We start from the raw sequence: 25,792 nt of genomic DNA, 5'->3' as shown, positions 1-25,792 counted from the left end.
TTGTGGTGTTCTGTTATCCTGGGCCGGCGCGGGGCACAACCCCAGAACCCCAAGTCTTTGAGAGCCTTGCGGCGAGGGTGAGTGCGAGGGTTGGTTGGTTTGGTGGATGGGTGGGTGGGTGGGTGGGTTGGTGTGTGGGCGGGGCACCCTCCACCCAGCCCTGGCCGCTCCCTGGCAGGTGGGAAGGCATGCTGCGGCCCTGTGCCCACCAAGGTGCCTCAGGGTAATGGCTCATGCACTGGCAACTTGCTGATGTCACAGTCGCTTAGGCACATGAATAACTTCCTGGAAATTTGCACATTCAGTAGTACCGTACAAAGGTCTCACCATCGGGGTTTATAATAAAAGGCACAATGTTATATGGGAACACTCACTCCCCTTACTCCTCCTCTCCCTCCCTAACACACACCCCATGCAGGAGGGGGACACAGGCACCCCCTCCCACCCCTCCTCCACGCCTCCCCACACAAGCACATAACACATGACACCCTAAGGCACAAAAATCGAATCGCACTGAGTAAAAGTTATACCTCTCAGCACAGCACAGCCCTCACGTCCACCCCCAGCCCCCCAAAGCCCCTCAGCCCCTCTGGCCCTGAGAACACTGCCTGGGGTCTCATTGGCTCAAAAAAATCCTGAAGCTACTCAAATACACATGTGTTTTGTGTTCCTCACTCTGACAAGTACTGGGGATGAGATAAGTGTCAGTGTTCAAGTGTGTGTCTGTATAAAAAAGACCATTATTGCCACCACAAATACACTCAAATACACCCACACACACACAAACGCATATATCTTCATCAAAATATGAGTGTTTGAAGGCTCACATGCAACTAGGAAGGCTGAGATCATGAACGCACACAATAGAGTCACTGAATGGTAGGTGAGTCTGCACACACGCACACATACATGCACACCCCACCCACCCACCCACCCACCCACACACATTACTGGCAAACCTCAGTGATAAAAAATGCAAAACTGTTAATTTTTTTTTTCTATACAAAGATTAATGATTTTCTAAGCTGTCAAATTGTTCATCAGTTTTCAGTTTCTTTCCTGCATCTCTTACAGTTTTCCCAATAGTACATTACTGAGATCGAAACAAATGCTTAAGGTCTAAAAGTTTAAGTTTGCTAATTATACTTTCACTCACTTGTATATCAAACAACAACACCTTCTGGAATTTTGCATAAAGAGTAACACTTGAAATCTTTATCCAGTGCATTACTTGTTTGAGCTTATCCTACTCCTCTCGTATTTTCCGAACTTCTAGAACATTTAGAACACGCTTAGAACGTCAGTCTAACATCCTTACATCAATAAAAACAAAGCCACACGATATCCAAGATACTCTCTGTATTTGGTGAGCATTTCCAAAAGAGTCATGTTTAGTTTCTCTTATGTGAATTGCTGCTACTCTTCCTAAGACACAAAGTTAAGATATAGTGAGGTAGTGTTTTATCATTCATCTGATGCTATGACACACATAAGGCTCATCACTTCTGTGCTTCACTGCCACTATTTCAAAAGGCTTTACCTAAATTTACACAAGTTCTTAAAAGGTGTTTTCATGGTTCTAGAGGGAGTGACAAGATTTCTACTATATTAACAGGAGAAACACTCAGGAAAACTCATCATCTCTGTGGCCTTGGAAAAAGTTGTGGTGAGAGAGCAAAGCATTTCTGAATAGACATAAATCACCCACGTTAACGGTGTGAGGTGGAATGTTTCATGTTTTATTAATATGATGCCATGTGAATACTGAATCATTGCATAACATTTCAGTCATATCTCACAAGGTCCCTCCACAGCCTCAAGTCACCAGCCAGCAGTGTATTTAATTTGTCATCTACTTCATCCACTTCTCTATCTAATCTGTCTTCTTTCACTATATTCAGATGCCATTCCATTTCTCCACCCATCCGTCTATTTCCGTCTACCCTATGACTTATCCTATCAACATCTGTTTCCTTATCCATTTTCTTATTACTCTATCTCATATCTAATGTTTTCTCTTAAATTTCCTCCTTTAGACACCTTTTTTCCAGGTTTTCTTATCTTGGTTGTGTATAAAAATGTTCTCTCCAATATCCTGCTTTGACTTTTTTTTTTTTTTTTTTCTGTTCTCAGTCATGTATAAAATGTTTCCTCTTAAAATATCCTGCTTTTGACACCTCCAAGTTTTCTTATCTCAGCTTTCTATCTTATGTTTACTCATAAATTTCCCTTCAACAGTTTCCCTCAACAATTTTCCCAAACAACCTGGATTTATGAGGTAGAGTACTTGAGGAGCTTCTGTGTACAAAACCCTCACAAAACAATGCTCTATTTAGTAAACAATGCTAACCTTCTTTCAACACCACTCCTTGCCTCACTACCATGCATAACCCTAACTAGTGATTGGTGAATGGAAACTTGCTTAATGCATTTCTGTGTGTATATATATTACTGGAAGCACTTGAGTCTACCACCATTCATAAGGCTAACTATTGATTGGTGTATGTAAATGTACTTCATGATACATTTCACAAGTACAAGTGTCTATATTAACGGAAGCACTTAAGTCTGTTTGCCACATCATTCAAGAGTTTGCAGGTACGTTTGACACCGCAGAACACAACCCATATGACTAACAAACGCTTAAATTCACATACCACTTACCTAACACTACATAACCTATACCACTAATGCTTCAAGTCAAATTCCACTTACCTAACACAACACAACCTATACCACTAATACTTCCATTCTGAATCCACATACCTAACACCACAACACAGCCTTTACCACTAACAAACACTTAACCCCTTCAGTACAGGGATGCATTTTTACCTTGAGTTTGGGTATGATTAGACACTTTTATTGACATTAGGAAGGGTCTATGGAGGTCAGAAGATTAATGGCCAGTCTTCACTACTTTAATCCCCACATAAGTTTCTGAGTCTGCATCAAATCACCAAATAGTCACCAGAATGAATATAGAAACACGTCACAGTATTGAAGGGGTTAAACTGATATGCCACCAGTTATCTATTAAGACACCTCAATCTGCATCCTCTCTGCTCCACAATTACAAGATTTTTACAAGCAGGGGGTCTTTACTATTCTGCTATAACTCTCGACATAGTTATGATCGCTTTAGTGAACTTGTTGGCTTTCCCCTCTTAGGTAAAATAAAAATAAATAATTAAATAAATAAATAAATAAAATAAATAGATAAATAAATAATAATAAATAAATAACTAAATAAGGTGTTGCCTGTGAGTGCCTGGCTTTAGTTACTGTACTAATTTCATAATGTAATAACTGGCATGTGTTTCTATTTATCTTATCTATATCTTTTAGTTACCAATATTTCTATTATTTTCTTTGGCTTTGTATTAGAATGAAATGTTGTAATTGCAATCATAACAGTTAACTGTTTCTTTTCTTACCTATGACTAGTTACCAATATTTTTATTACTTTTCCTCGTCAGTCATAGAATCATTCATAGTGGTCATAACTGGCATCTATTTCTACTTATTTTCTTATTCATGTCCTTTCAGTTTATTTTTAATCTATTATTTTTTTGCCATCATATTCAGAATCATATATAGTGATTCTTTTCCCTCTTAACATCCCTTCCTACACAACAAACAGCTCATCATTAAACTAATTAAAACAACAACCATTCCTTATAAACCCAAAACTTAACCTACCTCACATCCCTCATATAAACACTAACTTTACATCACCAACACACACAACCACAACCATTCTGTAACCCACCATCACTTCAACATTACACCAACTACTCTTTATAAACCACAAAATTTTACCTCACATCCCTCACACACCAAAACACTAACTTCACATCACCACAAATAATCAGCTCGTCTATAACCCACTGTCACTTCTGCCACCACTACACTCAGCCCAGCCACACCCACAGCCACTCACAGACCCACACACCACCTCACTGTGACTCTAGTGTGTTCTAGGAATGGTAAGGAAGGGTGAGGGACATGAGAACATTGGTTAACTCTCCTTCAACACACCATGGAGTCATTGAAGCCTGCCTGACATTTAGAGTGGTGATGTGGTGATGGGTTAGTTGTGAAGGGAAGGAAGCACAGGTGATGATGGGAGGTGAGGGGTGATATGATGGGGTGTTTTGGATATATAATGAGTAGAATTAAGGAGGTATAGTGAAAAATATAAATAAATGCGTCACCTAAGAGAAACGTACAAGAGGATTATGATATTTAGTTAGTCTAGATAAAAAAATGGACAAGACAACAAGAGAGAAAACAAAAATAAAAAATATATATATTGATGAAAATAAAACAAAAAAACTGAAACATGGATGAGAAATTGTTTACAAACCCTGAAAAGCAACAACAGTCGTGAATAACAATAATTAGAATATTAATGGAAGATACAAACCTTGAGAGAGAGAGAGAGAGAGAGAGAGAGAGAGAGAGAGAGAGAGAGAGAGAGAGAGAGAGAGAGAGAGAGAGAGAGAGAGAGAGAGAGAGAGAGAGAGAGAGAGAGAGAGAGAGAGAGAATATAAGAGAAAAAGAAAGAGACAGTGAAAATGAGAAAGAGAGAGGCAGCGAGCATAAGAGAACGAGAAAGAGAGAGAGGCAGCAAGAGTAAGAGAAAGAGAGACAACAAGAATGAAAAAGACAGCGAGAATGAGAGAACAAAAGTGAGAATGAGAGATCGAAAAAGAGAAAGAGACAGCGAGAATGAGAGAACAAGAGAGAAAGACAACAAGAACAGAGACAGCCAAGAAGAGAGAGACAGCAAGAACAAGAGAGGGATAATACAAAGCAGACTGAAACAAAACCATGATGAGACAAACAAAACACATCATAATAATTGGATGGCAGGATATAGTGGTACTTACGGAGGCATATCAGAGCAAGCACGTAGGCCGCACCCCTTCTCCTCGGCATTGAAGACCTCCACGTCCCCATACTGGCGGTTCTGGAAGCGCTTGTTGATGCAGTGGTCTCCCAGCGGACACCTCGACCCACTGTGGGGAGAGGCAGGGGTGGTGTGAGGCGGGCAGCGGGTTAAAGAGGTGTCATGACGAGCCAAGAGGATTGTATTTGTTGGGTGGTGAATGGAAATCTTGCTTATTGTTGTTGTTGTTTATTGATTTTTTTTTTTTTCAGTTTATCTTTTTCTTTCTATTCTGTTCGGTTGGAGGGGTGGTTCTCAAAGGGTCAATGAATATCCAAAGGGTCAAAAGGGGGTTCATGAATGTCCAAAGGGGTCAAAAGGGGTCCATGAATATCCAAGTGGGTTGAAAGGGGGTTCATGAATGTCCAAAGGGGTCAAAAGGGATCAATGAATATCCAAGGGGGTCAAAAAGGGGTTCATGAATGTCCAAAGGAGTCAAAAGAGGGGTTCATGAATGTCCAAGGGTCAAAGAGGGGTTCAATGAATGTCCAAGAGCTCCAAAGGGTCCAAAGTTGAATATTAAGAGGGTTGAAGAATAACCGGGGGGAGGGTGCAAATCATGTTTGGGATTGAAGGGACCATTCAAACTTCCACCAGGAAATTCTATAATCTACATCATCATTTGTAAAAATTGAAGAAAACCAGGAACCATTACACTGGAGGAAAAAAAAAAAAAAATAAATAAAAAATAAATAAATAATAATAATAACAATAATAATAATAATAAACAAAAAAATCCCCTTTTCTCTCTTTCCTTGACTTAGGGAATTTATCCCTTGGGTAGATGGTGAATAGAAGTCTCTTAATTATCATCATTACCTATTACTACTGTTATTTATCTATTATTCACCTTTTCTCCTTTTACTTCTCTTTGCTTGGAGTCAGAGTGAAGTACCATTAAGGATTTGTGTGTTGGTTTGAACACAATGAATTATCCAACATTTTCTTTCTCCATTATTTTCTATCTTCTTTTTAGGTACGGTGGTGTCATCCAAAACCACAACTTGTATTTTGGCCCACCAAGTGCACTGGATTCCTAACATTTTCTTTTTTCCCCACTTTTCTTTATTAATTTTTCTTTTGGGTGTATGACTGTGAAGTGTTGGAATGGACAAAGTGTGTGTGTGAAAAGGAAGAAGAAAGGAAGAAAAAAAAAAAAAAAAAAAAAAAAAAAGACAAATACAAATGATAAAAATAAAACAATGAAAATGACACAAGTAGAATAGATTCCTCTCTCTCTCTCTCTCTCTCTGTGTGTGTGTGTGTGTGTGTGTGTGTGTGTGTGTGTGTGTGTGTGTGTGTGTGTGTGTGTGTGTGTGTGTGTGTGTGTGTGTGTGTGTGTGTGTGTTGGTCAGATAACATAATAAATCTAACTTTTCTGTGGGAGACTATGGTGAAATTGTTTACATTGCTTATCTACCTATTTCTTCACATTCTTTCCTTTTCTCTCTCTTTTTTTCTGGTGTCAAATGATGCTTTGTTATGTTAGAGCACAGACTGAATTCCTAAACATTTCCCTTGGTGTGGTGTGGTGAAGTAGGAGTAGCCAGGAAGCACCAAGAGAAGCTTTGCACATGGGGACAGATAACACACTGGATTCTAAATGTTTTGTGTCGTTCTTCACTACATTTAATACTCCACTAGTGATTCTATAATGTCCACTGAGTCTTATCTACACTGAACACTCTGCCTTGATTCTGACACTGTATTCTCTGACGTTTTATAGTTTTCAGAAGGACGTTTTGTATTTTTCGGTTTTTATTATAATTTACAGAAGCACGTTTTGTATTGTTTTTTTTTATTGAAGTTTTTGATCAAGCAACAGAGACACAAAAGAATCTGCAGTGGTGACAAGATAAGACACTGGATTCTTAATGTTTTGTGTCTTTCCTTCACTACATTTAGCCCTTCAGTACCATGACGTGTTTCCATATTCACTCTGCTTATTTGATTTTATACAGCTTCAGAAACTCATGTAGATTAAAATAATGAAGACTGGCCATTAATCTTCTGACCTCCATAGACCCTTCCTGATGTCAATGAGATGGTCTAATGATACACAAATCTCAAGGTAAAAATATGATCCAGTTTTGAAAGGGTTAATAGCTAGCGAGTGACTGTATGATGCTGGTTATGAGTCTCATCCAAACTGAACACTGCCTGGATTTAGACACTCTATTCTCTGTCATCTCATAGTTTTTAAGAAGCACATTTTCTATTTTTTATTTATAGTTTTTATAAGCACATTTTCTATATTTATTTATAGTTTTTAGAAGCACATTTTCTATTTTCATTTATAGTTTTTAGAAACACAATTTCTATTTCTATTATTTTTTATTAAGTTTCTGATGAAAAGGAAGACACACAAAAGTACCCAATGAAATGTACAAATCCCAAGAGAAAAGGCAAAAGAACAAGTGAGAGTTTAGGTCAGTGAGACAATATTAACCTTTCACACAGTTGGACAAATGTTTTATAATACCACACTACCTTTTCCTTACTTCTTTGCACTACACTCTTGCTTTACTGTGCTCAAACCTACACTGTGTTTTGATGCTGTGTGTGGAGATATATTCTGCATCTTTTATTTACTTATTTATTTATATTTATTCTTATTTATTTATTCAGTGTGAGTAGGGATACGTATGTATATATGTTTTTCAAGCTAGACAAAATAAAGAACCTAAAATGTAAACAAAGAAATAAGTAGAAGAAACATATAAGTAATAAATAAATAACAAAACATGCATGAACAAAAAACACTCAAGAAAAAAAATATATACAAAAAGGAAATTACTCACAACAGCTTCACTCAAAATCAGAAACACAACTCTATTTTAATCACACTCACACACACACACACACACACACACACACACACACACACACACACACACACACACACACACACACACACACACACACACACACAATCAACCGGCAAGCCATATTGATAGAATTTTCAGAGACATAATTTGCTAAGGAATATTGGAATAGCATTTCACTACATGGACAAAGAAATGATGAAGAAATTGTTAAGTACTATAATAAGACCCAGATTGGAATATGCAGGAGTAGTGTGAACCCTCATAAAAAGAAACACATAAGGAAGTTGGAGAGACTACAAAAGATGGCTACAAGAATGGTTCCAGAATTTGAAGGGATGACATATGAGGAGAGATTAAAGGCTATGGATCTACCAACCCTGGAACAAAGAAGGGAGAGAGGAGATCTGATACAAGTTTATAAATTGATCAACGGAATGGACCAAGTGGATAATGAGAAACTGATCCTGAGAGAAGAATATGACATTCAAAGCACAAGATCGCATAGTAAAAAGCTGAGAAAGGGAAGATGTCTGAGAGATGTTAAAAAATATAGTTTCCCGCAAAGATGTATTGAGACGTGGAATAGTTTAAATGAAGAAGTAGTGTCTGTAACGAGTGTGCATACTTTTAAAGTAAGATTGGATAAGTGTAGATATGGAGACGGGGCCACACGAGCATAAAGCCCAGACCCTGTAAAACTACAACTAGGTAAATACACACACACAGACAAACAAAGACAAACAAACACACACACAAGGGATTCAAAACTCTTGGAGCATTTGATAATCTTTCATACAGGGAGTTTGAAGGGCATTTTGATGGTTCCAGTGACAGTTCAACCTCTTCATTCCTCGATTTGTCTTTGTGACGGCCTTTTGTTACCATTCAAAGCACCATAAAAGAGACATTGTCTATTTCTATGCCAGGCGAACACTACACACACACACACACACACACACACACACACACACACACACACACACACACACACACACACACACACACACACACACACACACACACACACACACACACACACACACACTTAGCCAAAGTATACCCCAGGAAAATAAATAATGACTGGATAAATAAGTACATAAAATAAATAAATAAGAATAAATAAATAAATCAAATTGTATGGCCAGTGAATAATGTATGTTGGATGGTTACTTTGGCCATTTGAAGGGAATACAGTACAGAAAACAGTCTCTCTTGAAGTTGTTGGAGTGATTGTAAGAGAAATTATGTAATGGGCAAAGATTAACAGGCTGTGATGGAAGTTATTGGAATCTTCTAGGGTGTATTTTAAAAGAGACAGTTTAAAAGGTTGTAATTGAAGTTTTAGGATTTTTCAAGGGTGTTTTAATGAGAGAGAGAGAGAGAGAGAGAGAGAGAGAGAGAGAGAGAGAGAGAGAGAGAGAGAGAGAGAGAGAGAGAGAGAGAGAGAGAGAGAGAGAGAGAGAGAGAGAGAGAGAGAGAGAGAGAGAGAGAGAGAGAGAGAGAGAGAATGTAACAGGTTGTGATGGAAGTTACTGGTATTTTCATTAGACAATTCATTAGGTAGTGATGGAAGTTATAGTATTATTAAAGGTGCTTTCATCAGACAATTGAAAAGGCTGTCATGGAAGTTATTGGGATTTTCAAGGGTATTTTTATTAGACAATTGAACAGGTTGTGATGGAAGTTGGCAGATATTTCAAGGGTGTTTTCATGAGTGGCAAAATGACAGGTTGTAAAGTTGTAAAGAAAGTTGCTGTAGTTTTCAATGGTGTTTTTCAAGACTGAAGCAACTGCAGACACTTTGAAATCAGGTACAAGAGCCACCACTTAAATATGGTTAAAAGTACAATAAGTAAATACAAGACCTATATAACCATAATAGCGGAAAAACAACAATAATAAATAAATAAACAAATAAATAAATAAATAAAAACAAAATAATGAAATAAGAGCAATTGACAGCCAAGATGTTCCCTATGAAAAGGAAATTAAACAAAAAAACATACGTGTACACTCGTTGATAAGCAAACAAACAAACGAACAATACAGCATATGAAAGAAACACAAAATATAAAAAAAAAATTAAAAACACATTTAATCAAGACAAATTATAAATATTTACTTTCTCTCATTTAATGTATCTGAAAATGTCAATGTTCTAATTTGCAACACCAAAAACATAAAAATGGTCCTATCTAAACAATATATTTAGGTTGCCATTTGTATGTTTGTCAAGCTTAATCTGTTTTCCTGCACTCTCTCTCTCCACCAACCAATATAGTTTACCTGCACTACACAAAGCAACAAACATAACACACACAGTTATTTCATTCTTCCTATACACAAGTTCCCAATGGCCAAGGAAAGAGTGTAATTCATCACGTCTTGTGTTTGCCTCCTGTAGTGTTGAGCCAAGTGACACAGTACTGTGGCCGTCAGAGAGACTTGGGGTGATGTAATGCTGCCCCACTCACTGCTGTGACTTACTGAAAACATTGGAACCTGTACTGACTTGGTAGGTGATGTGAGTGAGTGAGTGAGTGAGTGAGGTGACTAACTGGAAACATTGCAACTTATATGGACTCATTAGATGATAAAAGTGAATGAATGAATGAATGAATGAATGAGTGAGTGAGTGAGTGAGTGAGTGAGTGAGTGAGTGAGTGAGTGAGTGAGTGACTGGCTAACTGGAAACATTGTAACTATTATATAAACTTGACAGATAATGTGAGTGAATGAGTGAGTAAATATGAGTGACTGACCGACTGACTAAGAGACTGACTGACTGGCCAACCAACAAACTGAATAACTGACTGACTGGCACTAGTATTTTCTCAACACTTGCCTGTCTGACTGACCACTGTGACACAATGACAAACTGGTAAACGCTGTGACTGTTAGTACATGGCCAGACATAACTGTGCCCGCCTGACTGGTGCTGTGACTGTGACTGTGACTGGCGCTGTGGTCATAACAAACAATAACAAGGTGACTCTTGCCCCCCCAAAAAAAAAAAAAAAAAAAATAAATAAATAAAATAAAATAAATAAATAAAAATAATGGGTGATAAATATTCCTGAGTGATAATCTTCTTGTGCTGTGTTTGAGTTTATCTAGATTCCTTCATATTTGCATTGCTATCATTGTTATCATTGTTGTTTGTAGCATGGGAAGCAGAGTAACTAAAGAAGAGGGAAAAGAAAAGATGAGGGGATAAAAGCAGCTGCCAACTAAAGAATAGGAGGAAGGAAAAAGAAAAGTAACCTAAAAATTGGAGAAATACAAAAACTTGGCAATTGTAGAAAGGGAAAAAGAGAGAAACAAACCATCAATTGGAGAAAGAAAGATAAAAATGTCCATTAAAGAGAGAGTAGAAAGAAAAGAGAAAAGAAAAGAGAAAACAATTAATATATTAAATTGTTACTCTCAATAAAAAAAATAAAAAAATAGCTTTCCATATCACATAATAAATATAAAAAAAAAAACATTATATTATTTAGTTGAGAAGCCTCAACACTCCCTCTGACACACACACACCATAACCTGCAATAGTGCTAAATAACCATCAACCTTTAGCTGTTAATATGATGTATGAACGATTGCATTTATTTTATTTATTCATTTATTTACACACGCGCGAGCACACACACGCACACACACACGAGCATAAAGCCCAGGCCCTGTAAAACTACAACTAGGTAAATACACATACACGCACATGCACACACACACACACTAAAACCCAGATTGGAATACGCAGGTGTAGTGTGGACCCCTCACAAAAAGAAACACATAAGGAAGCTGGAAAGACTACAAAAACTGGCTACAAGAATGGTCCCAGAACTTGAAGGGATGACATATGAGGAGAGACTAAAGGCTATGGATCTTCCAACATTGGAACAGAGAAGGGAGAGAGGGGATCTCATACAAGTTTATAAATTGATCAACAGAATTGATCAAGTGGACAATGAGTATCTGATCCTGAGAGAAGAATATGCCACTTGAAGCACAAGATCGCATAGTAAGAAGCTGAGGAAGGGAAGATGTCTAAGAGATATTAAAAAGTATAGTTTCCCGCAAAGATGTGTTGAGACGTGGAACAGTTTAAATGAAGAAGTAGTGTCTGCAACGAGTGTGCATACTTTTAAAGTAAGATTGGATAAGTGTAGATATGGAGACGGGCCACACGAGCATAAAGCCCAGGCCCTGTAAAACTACACACACACACACACACACACACACACACACACACACACACACACACACACACACACACACACACACACACACACACACACACACACACACACACACACACACACACACACACACACACCTGGAACAAAGAAGGGAGAGAGGAGACCTGATACAAGTTTATAAATTGATCAACGGAATGGACCAAGTGGATAATGAGAAACTGATCCTGAGAGAAGAATATGACATCCGAAGCACAAGATCGCATAGTAAAAAGCTGAGAAAAGGAAGATGTCTGAGAGATATTAAAAAATATAGTTTCCTGCACAGATGTATTGAGATGTGGAACAGTTTAGATGAAGAAATAGTGTCTGCAACGAGTGTGCATACTTTTAAAGTAAGATTGGATAAGTGTAGATATGGAGACGGGGCCACACAAGCATAAAGCCCAGGCCCTGTGAAACTACAACTAGGTAAATACACACACACACACACACACACACACACACACACACACACACACACACACACACACACACACACACTCAACTTATGAATCTCTTAAACTAGTGGTCATCTTTACTTCATTACTTTCAACTTACTTCACTTTCAAATTTACAATACTTTTCCTTACATTTATTAACAATCCAACTCTCCATAATAAAGTAGTACTCATCACTAATTCACAACACCAGTCTTCATACCCATAACATATTCACCTCCATAACCTTCAATTTCTCCTTTACTAACATCATTCCTTTTCTTTTTTTCACTCCATTCATCTTTACTTCTAATTCACTACAGCACCACTTCTCACACCAATCACCTCATGTCACACTTTGCCTTGTTATCTAGTCACTTCCCAATAGAACAGCTTGTAACAAGAGTGTGTGTGGATACTAGCAGCAGTGTGTGTAGTAGTCCTGTCTATTATTAATTCACACCAGTCTTCATACTCTCAATACATTTCTCTCACTAATCTTCAATATTTACTACCATTATTCATCACACAACTAAGAAGAAATGCTACTCTTCACTATGCAAGGGCAACAAAAGATTAAAAAAAAAAAGGCCCACTTGAATGCCAGTTCCTTTAAAGATCAAATAGAGTTAGCCAAATGTCTGGAAACCTCCCTCTTAAAAGGAGTCGGGTCACAGGAACATGGAAATACAGAACACTATAACTCACAACATCACCATTTCTCACACTGATCACCACATACCACACTTATCTTTGCTATCCACTCACTTCCCTTCAACTCTATAGTGTAAATGGATATAACAACACATTACCATCATTATATTTGTCTTTCACCACATACCACACTTATCTTGGCTCTCTACCTACTCACTTCCCTTCAGTTCTATAGTGTAAAGGGATACAAGAACACATTATCACTATTATCATTGTCTTTATCTCTCTTTTAACCTTTCCTTGCTGTCTCCTTCCTTTCAACCTTATAAAAAGAATAAAGGGAGGAGGAGAGTAAAAGGAGGAGGAGGAGGAGAGTAAAAGGAGGAGAGGAGAGGAGAGAAGGAGGAACAAGAACAAGAACCCTATTTATTTTTAATGTACTCTTAATTGGAAAGTGATGAAGACAGAGAAGAAAACAATGAAGAAAAAAAGACAAAAAAGTGCCAGTGAATAAGAAAAAGAAGTGAAAATCAAAGACAAAAAGAAGAAAATAGCAATTATTTGGAATGATAAAAACAACAATGAAGAAAGAATACAGCAAAACTGAAGAAAATTAAAAGAATGATGAAGATAGATGAAAAAAAAAAAGAAAAGAGGAAGAAAAATATACATCATGAAGAGCAAACCAGAAAAAGAAAGACAAAAAGAACATGAACAAAAGAACAAAATAAATCTGTGCAAAAGAAGAAAAGAAAAAGATGAACAAGAGGGTGGAAAATATATCACACTGAGAAAAGAAGAAGAAGAAAAGTAAAATGAAGGAAAATATGCAATACGGAGAAGAAAATGATGATGAAGAGGGAAAAATACATTATTGACAGCAAAGAAGAAGAAGAAGAAAAAATTAAAAAATGAACAAGAAAATAAAATATACCACGGAAAACAATGAAGAAAACACAAGGGGGCTGGGGGGGGATTAGTTATAAAAGTGAAGCAAATAATACCATCACACCACCACCATCACACCAACACCCAACACCACTGCCACACCACCACATCAACCCTTCCCCAACACCACGCAACACTGATACTGAATACACCATCACAACATCAACACACCAACCCTCTGACACTGGAGAAACACCACTGCCACATCACACCACCACCACACAACACTACTACTGAATACACCACCACAACACCACCAACACCCAACCCTGTGACACTGAAAAAACACCACTGCCACACCATCACTCTACCACATCAACCCTTTCCCAACACCACACAACACTGGTACTGAACACACCACAACACCACAACACCAATCCTTCCTCAACACCACACAACACTGTAAAGGTAAAAGATAGAAGAAAAACAGTGACAATAAAGCAAATGAAGCAAATAAAGAAAAAAGCGGAAAAAAAGGAAAGCAATGATAATGAAGAAAATGAAGAAAACATGAGAATGAAGAAAATTAAGATAAATAGCTATACGAAAATTGAAAGAAGAAAAAACGAACAACAATGAGAATGAAGAAAAAAATGATGAAAAATTGTGAGGATGATGAAATGAAGAAAAACTGCAATATTGAAGAAAATGAAAAAAGTGACAAAGAAACTGAAGAAAACTGATAATGAAGAAAAAGAAAGAGAATGAAGGAAATGAAGAAAAATGAAAATGAAAATGAAAATGAAAATGAGAATGAAGAAGAACATGAAGAACAGTGAGAATGATGTAGAAAATGAAGAAAATAAAGAAAAAAGTGAGAATGAAGAAAATGAAGAAAATTAAGTGAGAATGAAGAAAATGAATAATGAGAATGATGAAAATGAAAACAGTGAGAATGGTGAAGAAAATGAAGAAAAACTGAGAATGATGAAGAAAATTAAAACAGTGAGAATGATGAAGAAAATGAAGCAAAAAAATGAATGATGAAAATGAAAACTGATGAAGAAAATTAAGTGATGAAAGAAGAAAATGAAGAAAAAGTGATGATGAAAAAGACAATAAAAACAGAGATGAAGAAAATGAAAAGGTGACAATGAAGAAAATCCAAACAATGGCAATAAAGAAAGAAAATGACAATGAAGATGATGATTAAAGAAACAGAACAATGAAGTCAAAAAGAAGAAAAATGGAGAGAAATGAATGGAAATTAAGAACAAAAGATGAAGAAAAGAACAATGAAGAAAAGTGATAACAAAGAAAGGGAAAAGAATGGCAAAGAAGAAAAGGAGATAAAGAAAAACATCAATGAAGAAGAAAAGAAGAAAAAATAATAAAGGAAGAGAAATGAATTGGTAATGAAGAAAATATGAATAGAACAAAGAAAATGAAAACTGATAACAAAGAAACAAAGAAATAGAAGAAAAAGAAAACAAAGAAGAAAACTGATAACAAAGAAACAAAGAAATGGAACAAAAAAAGAATAATGAAGAAAATGAAGAAAACAATTAAAAAGAAAGAGAAATAAAAAAAAACAATGAAGAAGAAAGAAGAAATGAAAAAGAAGACAAACAACATGAACGAGAGGTTTCAAGACAATTGGTCCAGACTTTTGGCAAACTCTATTAATATTCAAAGGACTGGCAAACAAGTGGGCCTTTTTCTATTACTATTTGTTATTTCTATTATCATTTTATTATTTCATTTTATTCAATTTTACTTATTTTTTATTTATCTATATATCATTTATTATTTTTTTTATATATTTATTTATTTATATTTTTCCCCTATTGCATATAGAAAGAGATTAAGTAATTTCAACACAAAGACTTTTACAGTGTGGAAGGAGGCTCGAGTAGTTCCTGTACACAAAAAGCTCCAGGACGGACCCAAAAAACTACAGACCCATATCCCTGTTGTCAGTGGTGGGTAAAGTGTTTGAGAGGGTCGTGGCAGAGGTGGTGTGTAGCCATCTCAAGGACAATGCCCTCCTCTCAGACCAACAGTTTGGGTTCAGACCTGGAAGGTCAACCTCCGACCTAATGATGCTTCTCACCAGGCAGTGGCAGGACGCCCTCGACGACGGCAAGGACACTATAGTGGTTGCTTTGGACATAGCTGGAGCTTTTGATAAAGTATGGCACAACGGATTACTGGAAAAGCTTCGTGCTAAAGGCATCCAGGGTGGCTTGCTACGACTCCTGGGAAATTACCTGCAGGACAGAAGCCTCAAGGTGGTTGTCAACGGGCAAACATCTGAGTCCCTGCCTGTGGAGGCATCAGTGCCACAGGGTTCAATTCTTGGCCCACTCCTGTGGAATATCTACGTGGATGATCTTCTCCAGCTACTGCCAGGAGTCAAGGCCTATGCTGATGACTGCACCCTCTCCTATACCTATCCACGCCAGGACAGTGGGCGGGCTGCTGAGGCCATCAATCAGCAGCTACGAGTGATAGAGGAGTGGGGTGCTCGCTGGCAAGTGACATTCGCGCCGGAGAAGACACAGGCAATGGTTGTCTCTCGGTCCCCAGCCGCCATGGCAGCAATGGCAGGAAAGTTGTCTTTGGCGCTGCTGCTCTCCCACCCAAGATGACGTCAAGATACTTGGAGTGGAGGTGGATCGAGGGCTGAGGTTTGACAGCCATGTCAAATCCATTGCCAAGAAAGCCTCTCACAGGATCTCCGCTCTCAGAAGGATCGCCAGTTTCCTCGACAGGAAGGGGAGACTGCTGCTGTACAAGGCACAGGTGCGGCCCCACCTTGAGTACGCAGCTCTCTCCTGGATGTCCTGTGCCGCCACACACAGAAGGAGACTGGACAGCATCCAACGCCGCGCCATACGGCTAGTAGATGCTGCAATACCACCTCACCCAGAGCCTGAGCGTCCCTTGATTCACTGGAACACCGCAGAGATGTGGCGGCAATCGTAGTGTTCCATAAGGCACAGGTGCAAAGAGTGCCACATCTGGCAGGGCTGCGTCATCCTCTGAGAGTCACCGCACGGAGCACGAGAACGGTGCTCAATGGTGGTGACGCCGTAGAGGTGCCGCGATCCCACGGGTGTCAGCATCAACGCACCTTCGCAGGACGCGTCTCCAGGATGTGGAACTTGTTCACGGCCGCGGTGCCTCACGTCCAGGAGATGAACACACACAGTGTCAAACTGATGGCACATAAGTGGAGACAGACACTGCCAACTCCTCTGACACTCTTTGTGACGTGACACTCAGTGTAGTGCAGTGCGTGAATAGTGCTAGTGAAGTGAAAAGAACAGTGCTCCATTTACATGCTGACCATCTTGTATATTTTCTATTTTAAGTCTTGTAAATATTGTAGAGAAATAGATTGTAGTACCCTTAGAATAGGTAGCACACGACAGTGCGCCTTTGGGTACATGTTCTTCTGTATAAATTATGTTTAAATAAAAAAAAAAAAAAAAAAAAGTACCACCACCGCCACCACCACCACACTTATCATTTCCTAGATCACTACACCACACACCACATCAATCCTTTCCCTGACTCCACCACCACCACCTACACCCCCACCAGTACACTAATCATCACCACCACCAACACCACTACCACCACACACCACACTAATCCTTCCCCACACCACCACCCCCACCTACACCACAATCCCTTCTCACAACACCATTACCACCACACTAATCATTTTACCACACCACTACTACACCACAAGTCTTTCCCAACACCACCACTACACTACACACCACAGTAATCATCCCCAATAACACCATCACCACCACCACCACAGATAATTTCCCACAGTGCAACACCATCACCACCACCACCACCACCACCTCAAGTAATCCTTTGTAAATCCATCAAACCAAGACACACCAATGATTAAAAATGTGTGTTGTGTTTTGGTGGTGGTGGTGGTGGTGGTGGTGGTGGTGGTGAAGCTGTGTTTGTTTTATTACCAGTTCTTGTTAATCAGTTGTTCTTTTTCTATCTTTATTTACTTTTTCTTTACTTCTTCTCTTCATTGTCTAAGTATGCTCTCTCTCTCTCTCTCTCTCTCTCTCTCTCTCTCTCTCTCTCTCTCTCTCTCTCTCCCAGTTTCAATCTGCCTAAATTCTTCCAAACATTAACTTTTTTTGTATTTTTGTTTTTCTTTGCTATCTTGACAGTACATCTCTCTCTCTCTCTCTCTCTCTCTCTCTCTCTCTCTCTCTCTCTCTCTCTCTCTCTCTACTGTATATATTTGTGACTCTTCTAAATAATTGAGGAGGAGGAGGAGGAGGAGGAGGAGGAGGAGGAGGAGGAGGAGGAGGAGGAGGAGGAGGAGGAGGAGGAGGAGGAGGAGGAGGAGGAGGAGGAGGAGGAGGAGGAGGAGGAGGAGGAGGTGACACAAGGAAGATATTTACTAATGTCTATGAAAATATTGTGATGATTCTTTTAACTCACTCACTCACTCTCTCTCTCTCTCTCTCTCTCTCTCTCTCTCTCTCTCTCTCTCTCTCTCTCTCTCTCTCTCTCACATCCATACATCCATTCTTATACCTTCCCATCAGTGTTCCTGACTGTTGCTAACTCTGCAGTAATACTCTATTGACACACTGCTAGTCATGTCCTCCTTTGCTCTCTCTGAAAACTATTACCTTCATCATATACACCTTCAATTTCCTCCTTCAAATACTTGCTATCTATCTATCCATCTATCTATTATTATTATTTATTTATTATTTTCTTTTTAGATATTTGTAACTTCTTTCTTTTTATGCGTCAAAATCACTAACTAGTTTTTTCTCTCGATTTCAAACTTTTTCAAACTTCCTCATTTCATAGAAGTTTATTTTTCTTTCACTTTTCTATCTATTTTTCATCTTATTTTCTCTTTTCCATTGTTTTTTCTTGAGTTTATAGCAAATTTCATGTATACTGTCATCAATGAAGTATGTACACTAATCACCACCACCACCAACACCACTACCACCACACACCACACTAATCCTTCCCCACACCACCACCACCACCACCTACACCACAATCCCTTCTCACAACACCATTACCACCACACTAATCATTTTATTACACCACAACAGTCTTTCCCAACACCACCACTACACCACACACCACACTAATCATCCCCTATAACACCATATTTATAACCATTATCATTTACTATCACCATTATTATCTTACTATCCATTCCTATCATTATCACATTGCTATCTATCACTATCATTATCACCTACTATCACCATCATTTTCCCTATCTATTATCATCACTATCACTTACTATCGTTTATCCTCCTTATCACAAGTCAGCACCATTTACTATTCTGTTTCCTCTACTAACACCATTTTACTATCCAATTCTATTTCATTCTAACATCCTCCATTTCAACCAGTCAACAGTAGCCATTATTCTTTATTACATTAAACCCAAACGCTCCCAAACATACCTAAATACACTGAAACACACCCAAACACACTCAAACACATCCAAACACATCTGATCATACTCAAACACACTCAAACACACCTAGACACACCCAAACACAATCAAACACATCCAAACACACCCAATCATACTCAAACACACCCAAATACACTCAAACATACCCAAAATGCACTAAAACACACAAAAAACACAACAACCACACCCAAACACACCAAAAATGCACTCAAACACACCCAAAATGCACAAAAACCCACCCAAACATACTACAACCACACTCAAACACACCCCAACAGTAACCCAACATGCCAAACACCCCAAACACTCACACACCCTTTCAATACACTCACTACAGGTCAAAATATCTAAGTCTATTTCCTCAGCTAGAAATTATATAACATTTTTTAATTTATTTTTATTGTTAATTATTACTAATCAAACGTGTCTGTCTGTGTAACTAGAAATTATATAGTATTTTTTTTTTGTTATTTTTTTATTATTATTTTTTCTAACTGGTGTGTTTAAAAAGATAATGTTTGCTGCTATTCAGATTTCATTTTTCTTTTTTTATTTATTATTATTATTTTCATCCTTCTAAATTTCCTACTAATTGTTTTGAGTGAAAATTTATGGAACTTTATTAATTTTTTTCTCATTTATTTATTTTATTTTTTTATTTTTATTATTTATTTTTTGTCTAATTCTTTTCTTTGTCTTTGTGTATGAAAGGTAACGTGCTTGATGTCATCTTCACCTCAACCTTTCGTAATGTTTGACGTCACTTTCATCTTTCTCTTTTTCCTAATACACTTAACCCTTGGCTATCACGCCCAATTGGGACCAAAATAGCCGCGCCATAGCCGAAAACGCGATAGCCGAATTAATCTTGGCGGGAAGGCGGTTTTGGCCAATGAGCGCTCAGATATTCCATAACGTCATAGCAGGGTGCGCGATAGCAGGCATCTGAGGTCGCGATTATGAAATTTTAGCAGCTTTTCATGGGAGCGTGATAGCAATAAAACGTGATAGCAGAAGTCGCGATAGCCGAGGGTTGACTGTAGATCCTAACACTACCTGACATCATTCACCAAAAACCACAGCAACTCACTCACTCCTACCCACCTATAAACACTGCAAAGAAAATGGGAACTGCTCTATCATTATCTCTCTCCTTGTTTGTCCTTATGATCCAGCACAGTGCTCTTAAACCCTTCAGTACCATGACGTGTTTCCATATTCATCCTGTTTACTATTTGGGGATCTTAAACACCTTCAGAAACTTATGTGGGGGGTTAAAATGACTTCCTTCAAAAGCTCATAGCTAAATTATACAAGATTTATGAATATTTTTACGGTTTTAGTGATAGATTGACTAGGTTTCTATATGAATAACTCCTTAAATACTCCTGAGAAGTCTGCTAATTATCTCTAACGCTTGTAAATAATAGTTGTCAGAGTGCAAAATTATTTAGGTCTAATGGTACACAAACTCATGGTAAAAATGTGCCCCAGTACTGAAGGGGTTACTTTGTATATTGCAGCACTAGGCTCAAAATTTAGTCTGTCTCAACACCACCACCAGGATGTACTGATTTTCTTGTGTGTCCTTATAATGATCCAGCACAGTGCTCTTGAACCTTTCAGTGCTATGATGTGCTTCCATATTCACTCTGCTTACTATTTGGGGATTTTATACAGCTTTTGAAACTTATATGGAGGGGTTAAAATAGTGAAGACTGGCCATTAATCTTCTGCCCTCCATAGACCCTTGTGTATGGAAGTAAAATGGTCTAATGGTACACAAATTCATGGTAAAAATGTGTCCCAGTACTGAAGGGGTTATTGCTTTGTATATTGCAGCACTAGAGGCAATGTTTAGTCTCAGTCTCAGCACCACCACCAGGATGTGCTGATGACTCCTCACCTCAGCACTCACAAATCTTTCTTTCTCTTACTTATCTCTCTTTTACATTCTCTACTTATATATTTTCAAATCTTTCTTTTTCTTATATGTATTTCTTTTTCATTCATTGCCTATATAGTTTCAAATCTCTCTAACTTTATATAGCTTTCTTACAAATTATACAGCATCTTCAAATCTTTCTTTCTCTTATATATCTTTCTTTTCATTCTCTGTTCATACAATTTTGCATTATTTTTTTTTCTCTCTTACTTATTCTTCTTTTCATTCTCTACACATACATTTCCAAATCTTTCTTTTACCTTATCTTTATCTACATTCTCCATTGCATTTTCATATCTTTCTTTATTTACATTCTCTATCCACACAATTTCATCTTTCTTTTCCTTCCTTATCTTTCTTTACATTCTCTATCTATATTACGCCAGCTTAATGCGTTATCTCAATCTCTCAAAGCTTCCAATGAGAGAATTAGTCCAATGTTGTAGCTTAATTTGGTTCATTAGTTAGTATACGAACAATTGGTTTTCGGTTCACTAAGGCTAATATCAATCATTTCCCTGCCAACTGTCCCTGTTCACTGCACCAAACCAATGAATGTCTACAGGGGAAAGAATAGAGGTTGGGAATGGGCTTTTTTGCATTTTTCCACCTTGTCTAAACATTGAAGCCAGTAAAAAAAAAATTAAATAAATAAATAAATAAACAACTAAATAAAATAAATAAAGAAAAACACCTACAGAAAAAGAAACCAGGTTGATTTTTTTTCTTTTTTTTTGCATTTTCCAGCTTGTCTGAAGATTGAAGAGAGTTATGAGAAGAAAAAATAAAAAAAGATTGAGAATAAACCTTTTGCATTTTCCAGCTTATCTAAACACTGAAGACATTAACCCCTTCAGTAGTGGGACACATTTTTTACCTTGAGATTTGTGTACCATTAGACCATTTTATTGACATTAGGAACGGTCTATGGAGGTTAGAAGATTAATGGCCACAGTCGTCACTATTTCAACACCCCACATAAGTTTCTGAAGCTGTATAAAATTGCCAAATAGTAAGCAGATTTATTTATTTCATCTATATTTTCATGCAGGAGAGAAACCAACAAACAAAATATTTAGAGGCTCACTTGAAATGCTGGTTCCCTTAAAGAATAGTAAAGAATTACCCAAAATTAAGGATAAGGAACAAATTAGAATGAATATGGAAATACGTCATGGTACTGAAGGGATTAAGAGGAGAAAAATAACATCACGATGAATTTTTAGCTCTTTTTGACTCGGCACAAATATTATTACTGAGTCTATTCCATTCCTCCACAACTCTATGTAAGAACTAATGTCTGTGTGTCTCTTTAATGTGTTAGGCCACAGACACCTCACTCGGGCTTGGGTCACAGAGGCACCTCACTCGGGCAAGACCTCTCATGTTTATTTCCTTCATCGAGGCAAAATTACTCACTTCAATTTGATAAGGAGAGAGAGAGAGAGAGAGAGAGAGAGAGAGAGAGAGAGAGAGAGAGAGAGAGAGAGAGAGAGAGAGAGAGAGAGAGAGAGAGAGAGAGAGAGAGAGAGAGAGAGAGAGAGAGAGAGAGTAAAAAAGATCTCCTAACTTTTTAAAACTAAGTAAATGATAAAGTTTTCAATACAAGACTTTGCAACACACACACAAAATAAAATCAAGTTAAATAAATAAATAAATGAAATAAATAAACACACCCACCCCTAAACAAACACACAAACAACTCACCTCACACAGGAAAAGAAAACGCAAAACACAAACAAAAGATTACGCCACAGAAAATCATAAACTGTCTTACTCCACCATACCACACCTCTCCACCTCCACACCTCCCACACACACCCGTTCATCCACCTCCACCTGGCTAACACCTTACACACTGCCTCTGCTCTCTCACCACCACCACTTTCAATCCTTTCAGCACCATGACGCATTTCCATATTCATTATGCTTACTATTTGGTGATTTTGTACAGCTTCAGAAACTCATGTGGGGGATTAAAATAGTGATGACTCCAGCCATTAATCTCCTGACCTCTATAAACGCTTCCCAATGTCAATAAAATGGTCTAATCGTACACAAATTTCAAGGTAAAAATGTGATCTATTACTGAAGAGGTTAAACACCCACTCTCCTGTTAAGAATGTGTTAATCTGTCACCAGAACCATAAAAACACCCTTAAAAACCCTTGTATTTTCAATCAGGAGTGTTAATCTGTCACTAGAACCATAAAAAAAAATTAAAAACTCTTGTAACTTCAAAAAGGAGAGTTAATGTGTCACTAGAACCATAAAAACATCCTTAAAAACCCTTATAACTTCAACTAGGAGTGTTAATCTGTCACTAGAACCATAAAAACATCCTTAAAAACCCTTGAACTTAAACTACAGCCCTTTGAAAGTAGTGGCAATGTGGTGGAGGTGTTTTAGAATATGACCACCACCCAGCAGCTTTTCCATCCCTGCCCCCAAATGCCTTTGAGAACAGCTGTAAAAGGAAGCTAGACAACCCTGCCCTCCCAGTCACTTGTGTGTGTGTGTTTGATCAACTTGCACAAATGTGGTGTGTGTGTGTGTGTGTGTGTGTGTGTGTGTGTGTGTGTGTGTGTGTGTGTGTGTGTGTGTGTGTGTGTGTAATTCACTGTTTGATCTGCTGCAGTCTCTGACGAGACAGCCAGACATTACCCTACAGAACGAGCTCAGAGCTCATTATTTCCGATCTTGGGATAGGTCTGAGACCAGGCACACAGCACACACCGGGACAACAAGGTCACAACTCCTCAATTTACATCCCGTACCTACTCACTGCTAGGTGAACAGGGGCTACACGTGAGAGGAGACACACCCAAATATCTCCACCCGGCCGGGGAATCGAACCCCGGTCATCTGGCTTGTGAAGCCAGCGCTCTAACCACTGAGCTACCGGGCTGTGTGTGTGTGTGTGTGTGTGTGTGTGTGTGTATTTACCTAGTTGTAGTTTTACAGGGCCTGGGCTTTATGCTCGTGTGGCCCCATCTCCATATCTACACTTATCCAATCTTACTTTAAAAGTGTGCACACTTGTTGCAGACACTACTTCTTCATTTAAACTATTCCACGCCTCAATACATCTTTTGGAAACTATATTTTTAACATCTCTCAGACATCTTCCTTTTCTCAGCTTTTACTGTGCGATCTTGTGCTTCAATGTCATATTCTTCTCTCAGGATCAGTTTCTCATTATCCACTTGGTCCATTCCATTGATCAATTTATAAACTTGTATCAGATCTCCTCTCTCTCTTTGTTCCAGGGTTGGCAGATCCATAGCCTTTAGTCTCTCCACATATGTCATCCCTTCAAATTCTGGAACCATTCTTGTAGCCATTTTTTGTAGTCTCTCCAATTTCCTTGTGTGTGTGTGTGTGTGTGTGTGTGTGTGTGTGTGTGTGTGTGTGTGTGTGTGTGTGTGTGTGTGTGTGTGTGTGTGTGTGTATGATCTCTACTTTTATTTGTTTCTCAAATATTTTCACACCAATGAGGTTGAATCTACCGTTAAAATCAAGACTATGCGACACAGGACTCATTGATGATACAGGGCTGGAAAATACACACACACACACACACACACACACACACACACACACACACACACACACACACACACACACACACACACACACACACACAGCCCATTAAAAATACAGTAAGGAGACACACAGGGAAGCGAGACAGAGACAGACAGACAGACAGACAGACACACACACACACACACACACACACACACACACACACACACACACACATAACCCAGAAAAGTACAGCAAGAAAGGACTAAAGAAACTTACATATGAGCGAAATGTAATGTATTCCAACATAAATGGAGTGATATCGGGGATTTTAGAACTCAACGATTACTTGAGGGACAAGAACCCAGATATTGTGGGTCTTACTGAAACAAAACTGAGAGAGGGAGAAGACCTGATGAAGGTTGGAGAAGGGAAATATAACGTTTGGAAAAGAAATAGAGTAGGTAAGATGGGAGGAGGAGTGATGTTGCTGGTTAAAAAAGATATAAAGGTGGATCAAGTGAAAAAGGTATGGGAAAGGCAGAAGTGCTAAAGATCAGAGCAGAAACTAATGAAGGAAAAAAGAGGCACTACATAGTGGTGTACGTACCACCTAAGACAAATGCATGGTCAGTACAGGAATATGAAGAAATGATAAGTGATACAGGAACATGTCTGGAAGAAATGTTGGGTGGCTGTGAACGAACTATAATGATGGGAGATTTTAATTGTAAAGAGGTGTGTTGGGAGGACTGGTCAATGGAAGGATCAGAGACAACATGGGGAAATACACTATTGACACTGGCAATGGAAAATG

General features: G+C 38.2%; 1 protein-coding gene across 5 annotated transcripts in view; it reads right to left on the bottom strand.

The window, feature by feature from the left end:
* LOC123507790 (probable histone-lysine N-methyltransferase CG1716) overlaps positions 1 to 25,792 on the bottom strand; it is a 92,700-nt gene that overhangs the window by 32,084 nt on the left and 34,824 nt on the right. For all 5 annotated transcript variants that reach the window (XM_045260996.1, XM_045261010.1, XM_045261017.1 and 2 more), the window contains one exon: positions 4,896 to 5,024. In XM_045260996.1, coding sequence (XP_045116931.1) covers positions 4,896 to 5,024 — 129 coding nt within the window. The remainder of the gene's footprint in view (positions 1 to 4,895; positions 5,025 to 25,792) is intronic.

The sequence above is a fragment of the Portunus trituberculatus genome, chromosome 3, assembly GCF_017591435.1.
Source record: "Portunus trituberculatus isolate SZX2019 chromosome 3, ASM1759143v1, whole genome shotgun sequence".
In the NCBI taxonomy this organism is placed as follows: Eukaryota; Metazoa; Arthropoda; class Malacostraca; order Decapoda; family Portunidae; genus Portunus; species Portunus trituberculatus.
The sequence above is the reverse complement of the archived record's forward strand: the minus strand, read 5'-3'. Positions and strand labels throughout refer to the sequence as shown.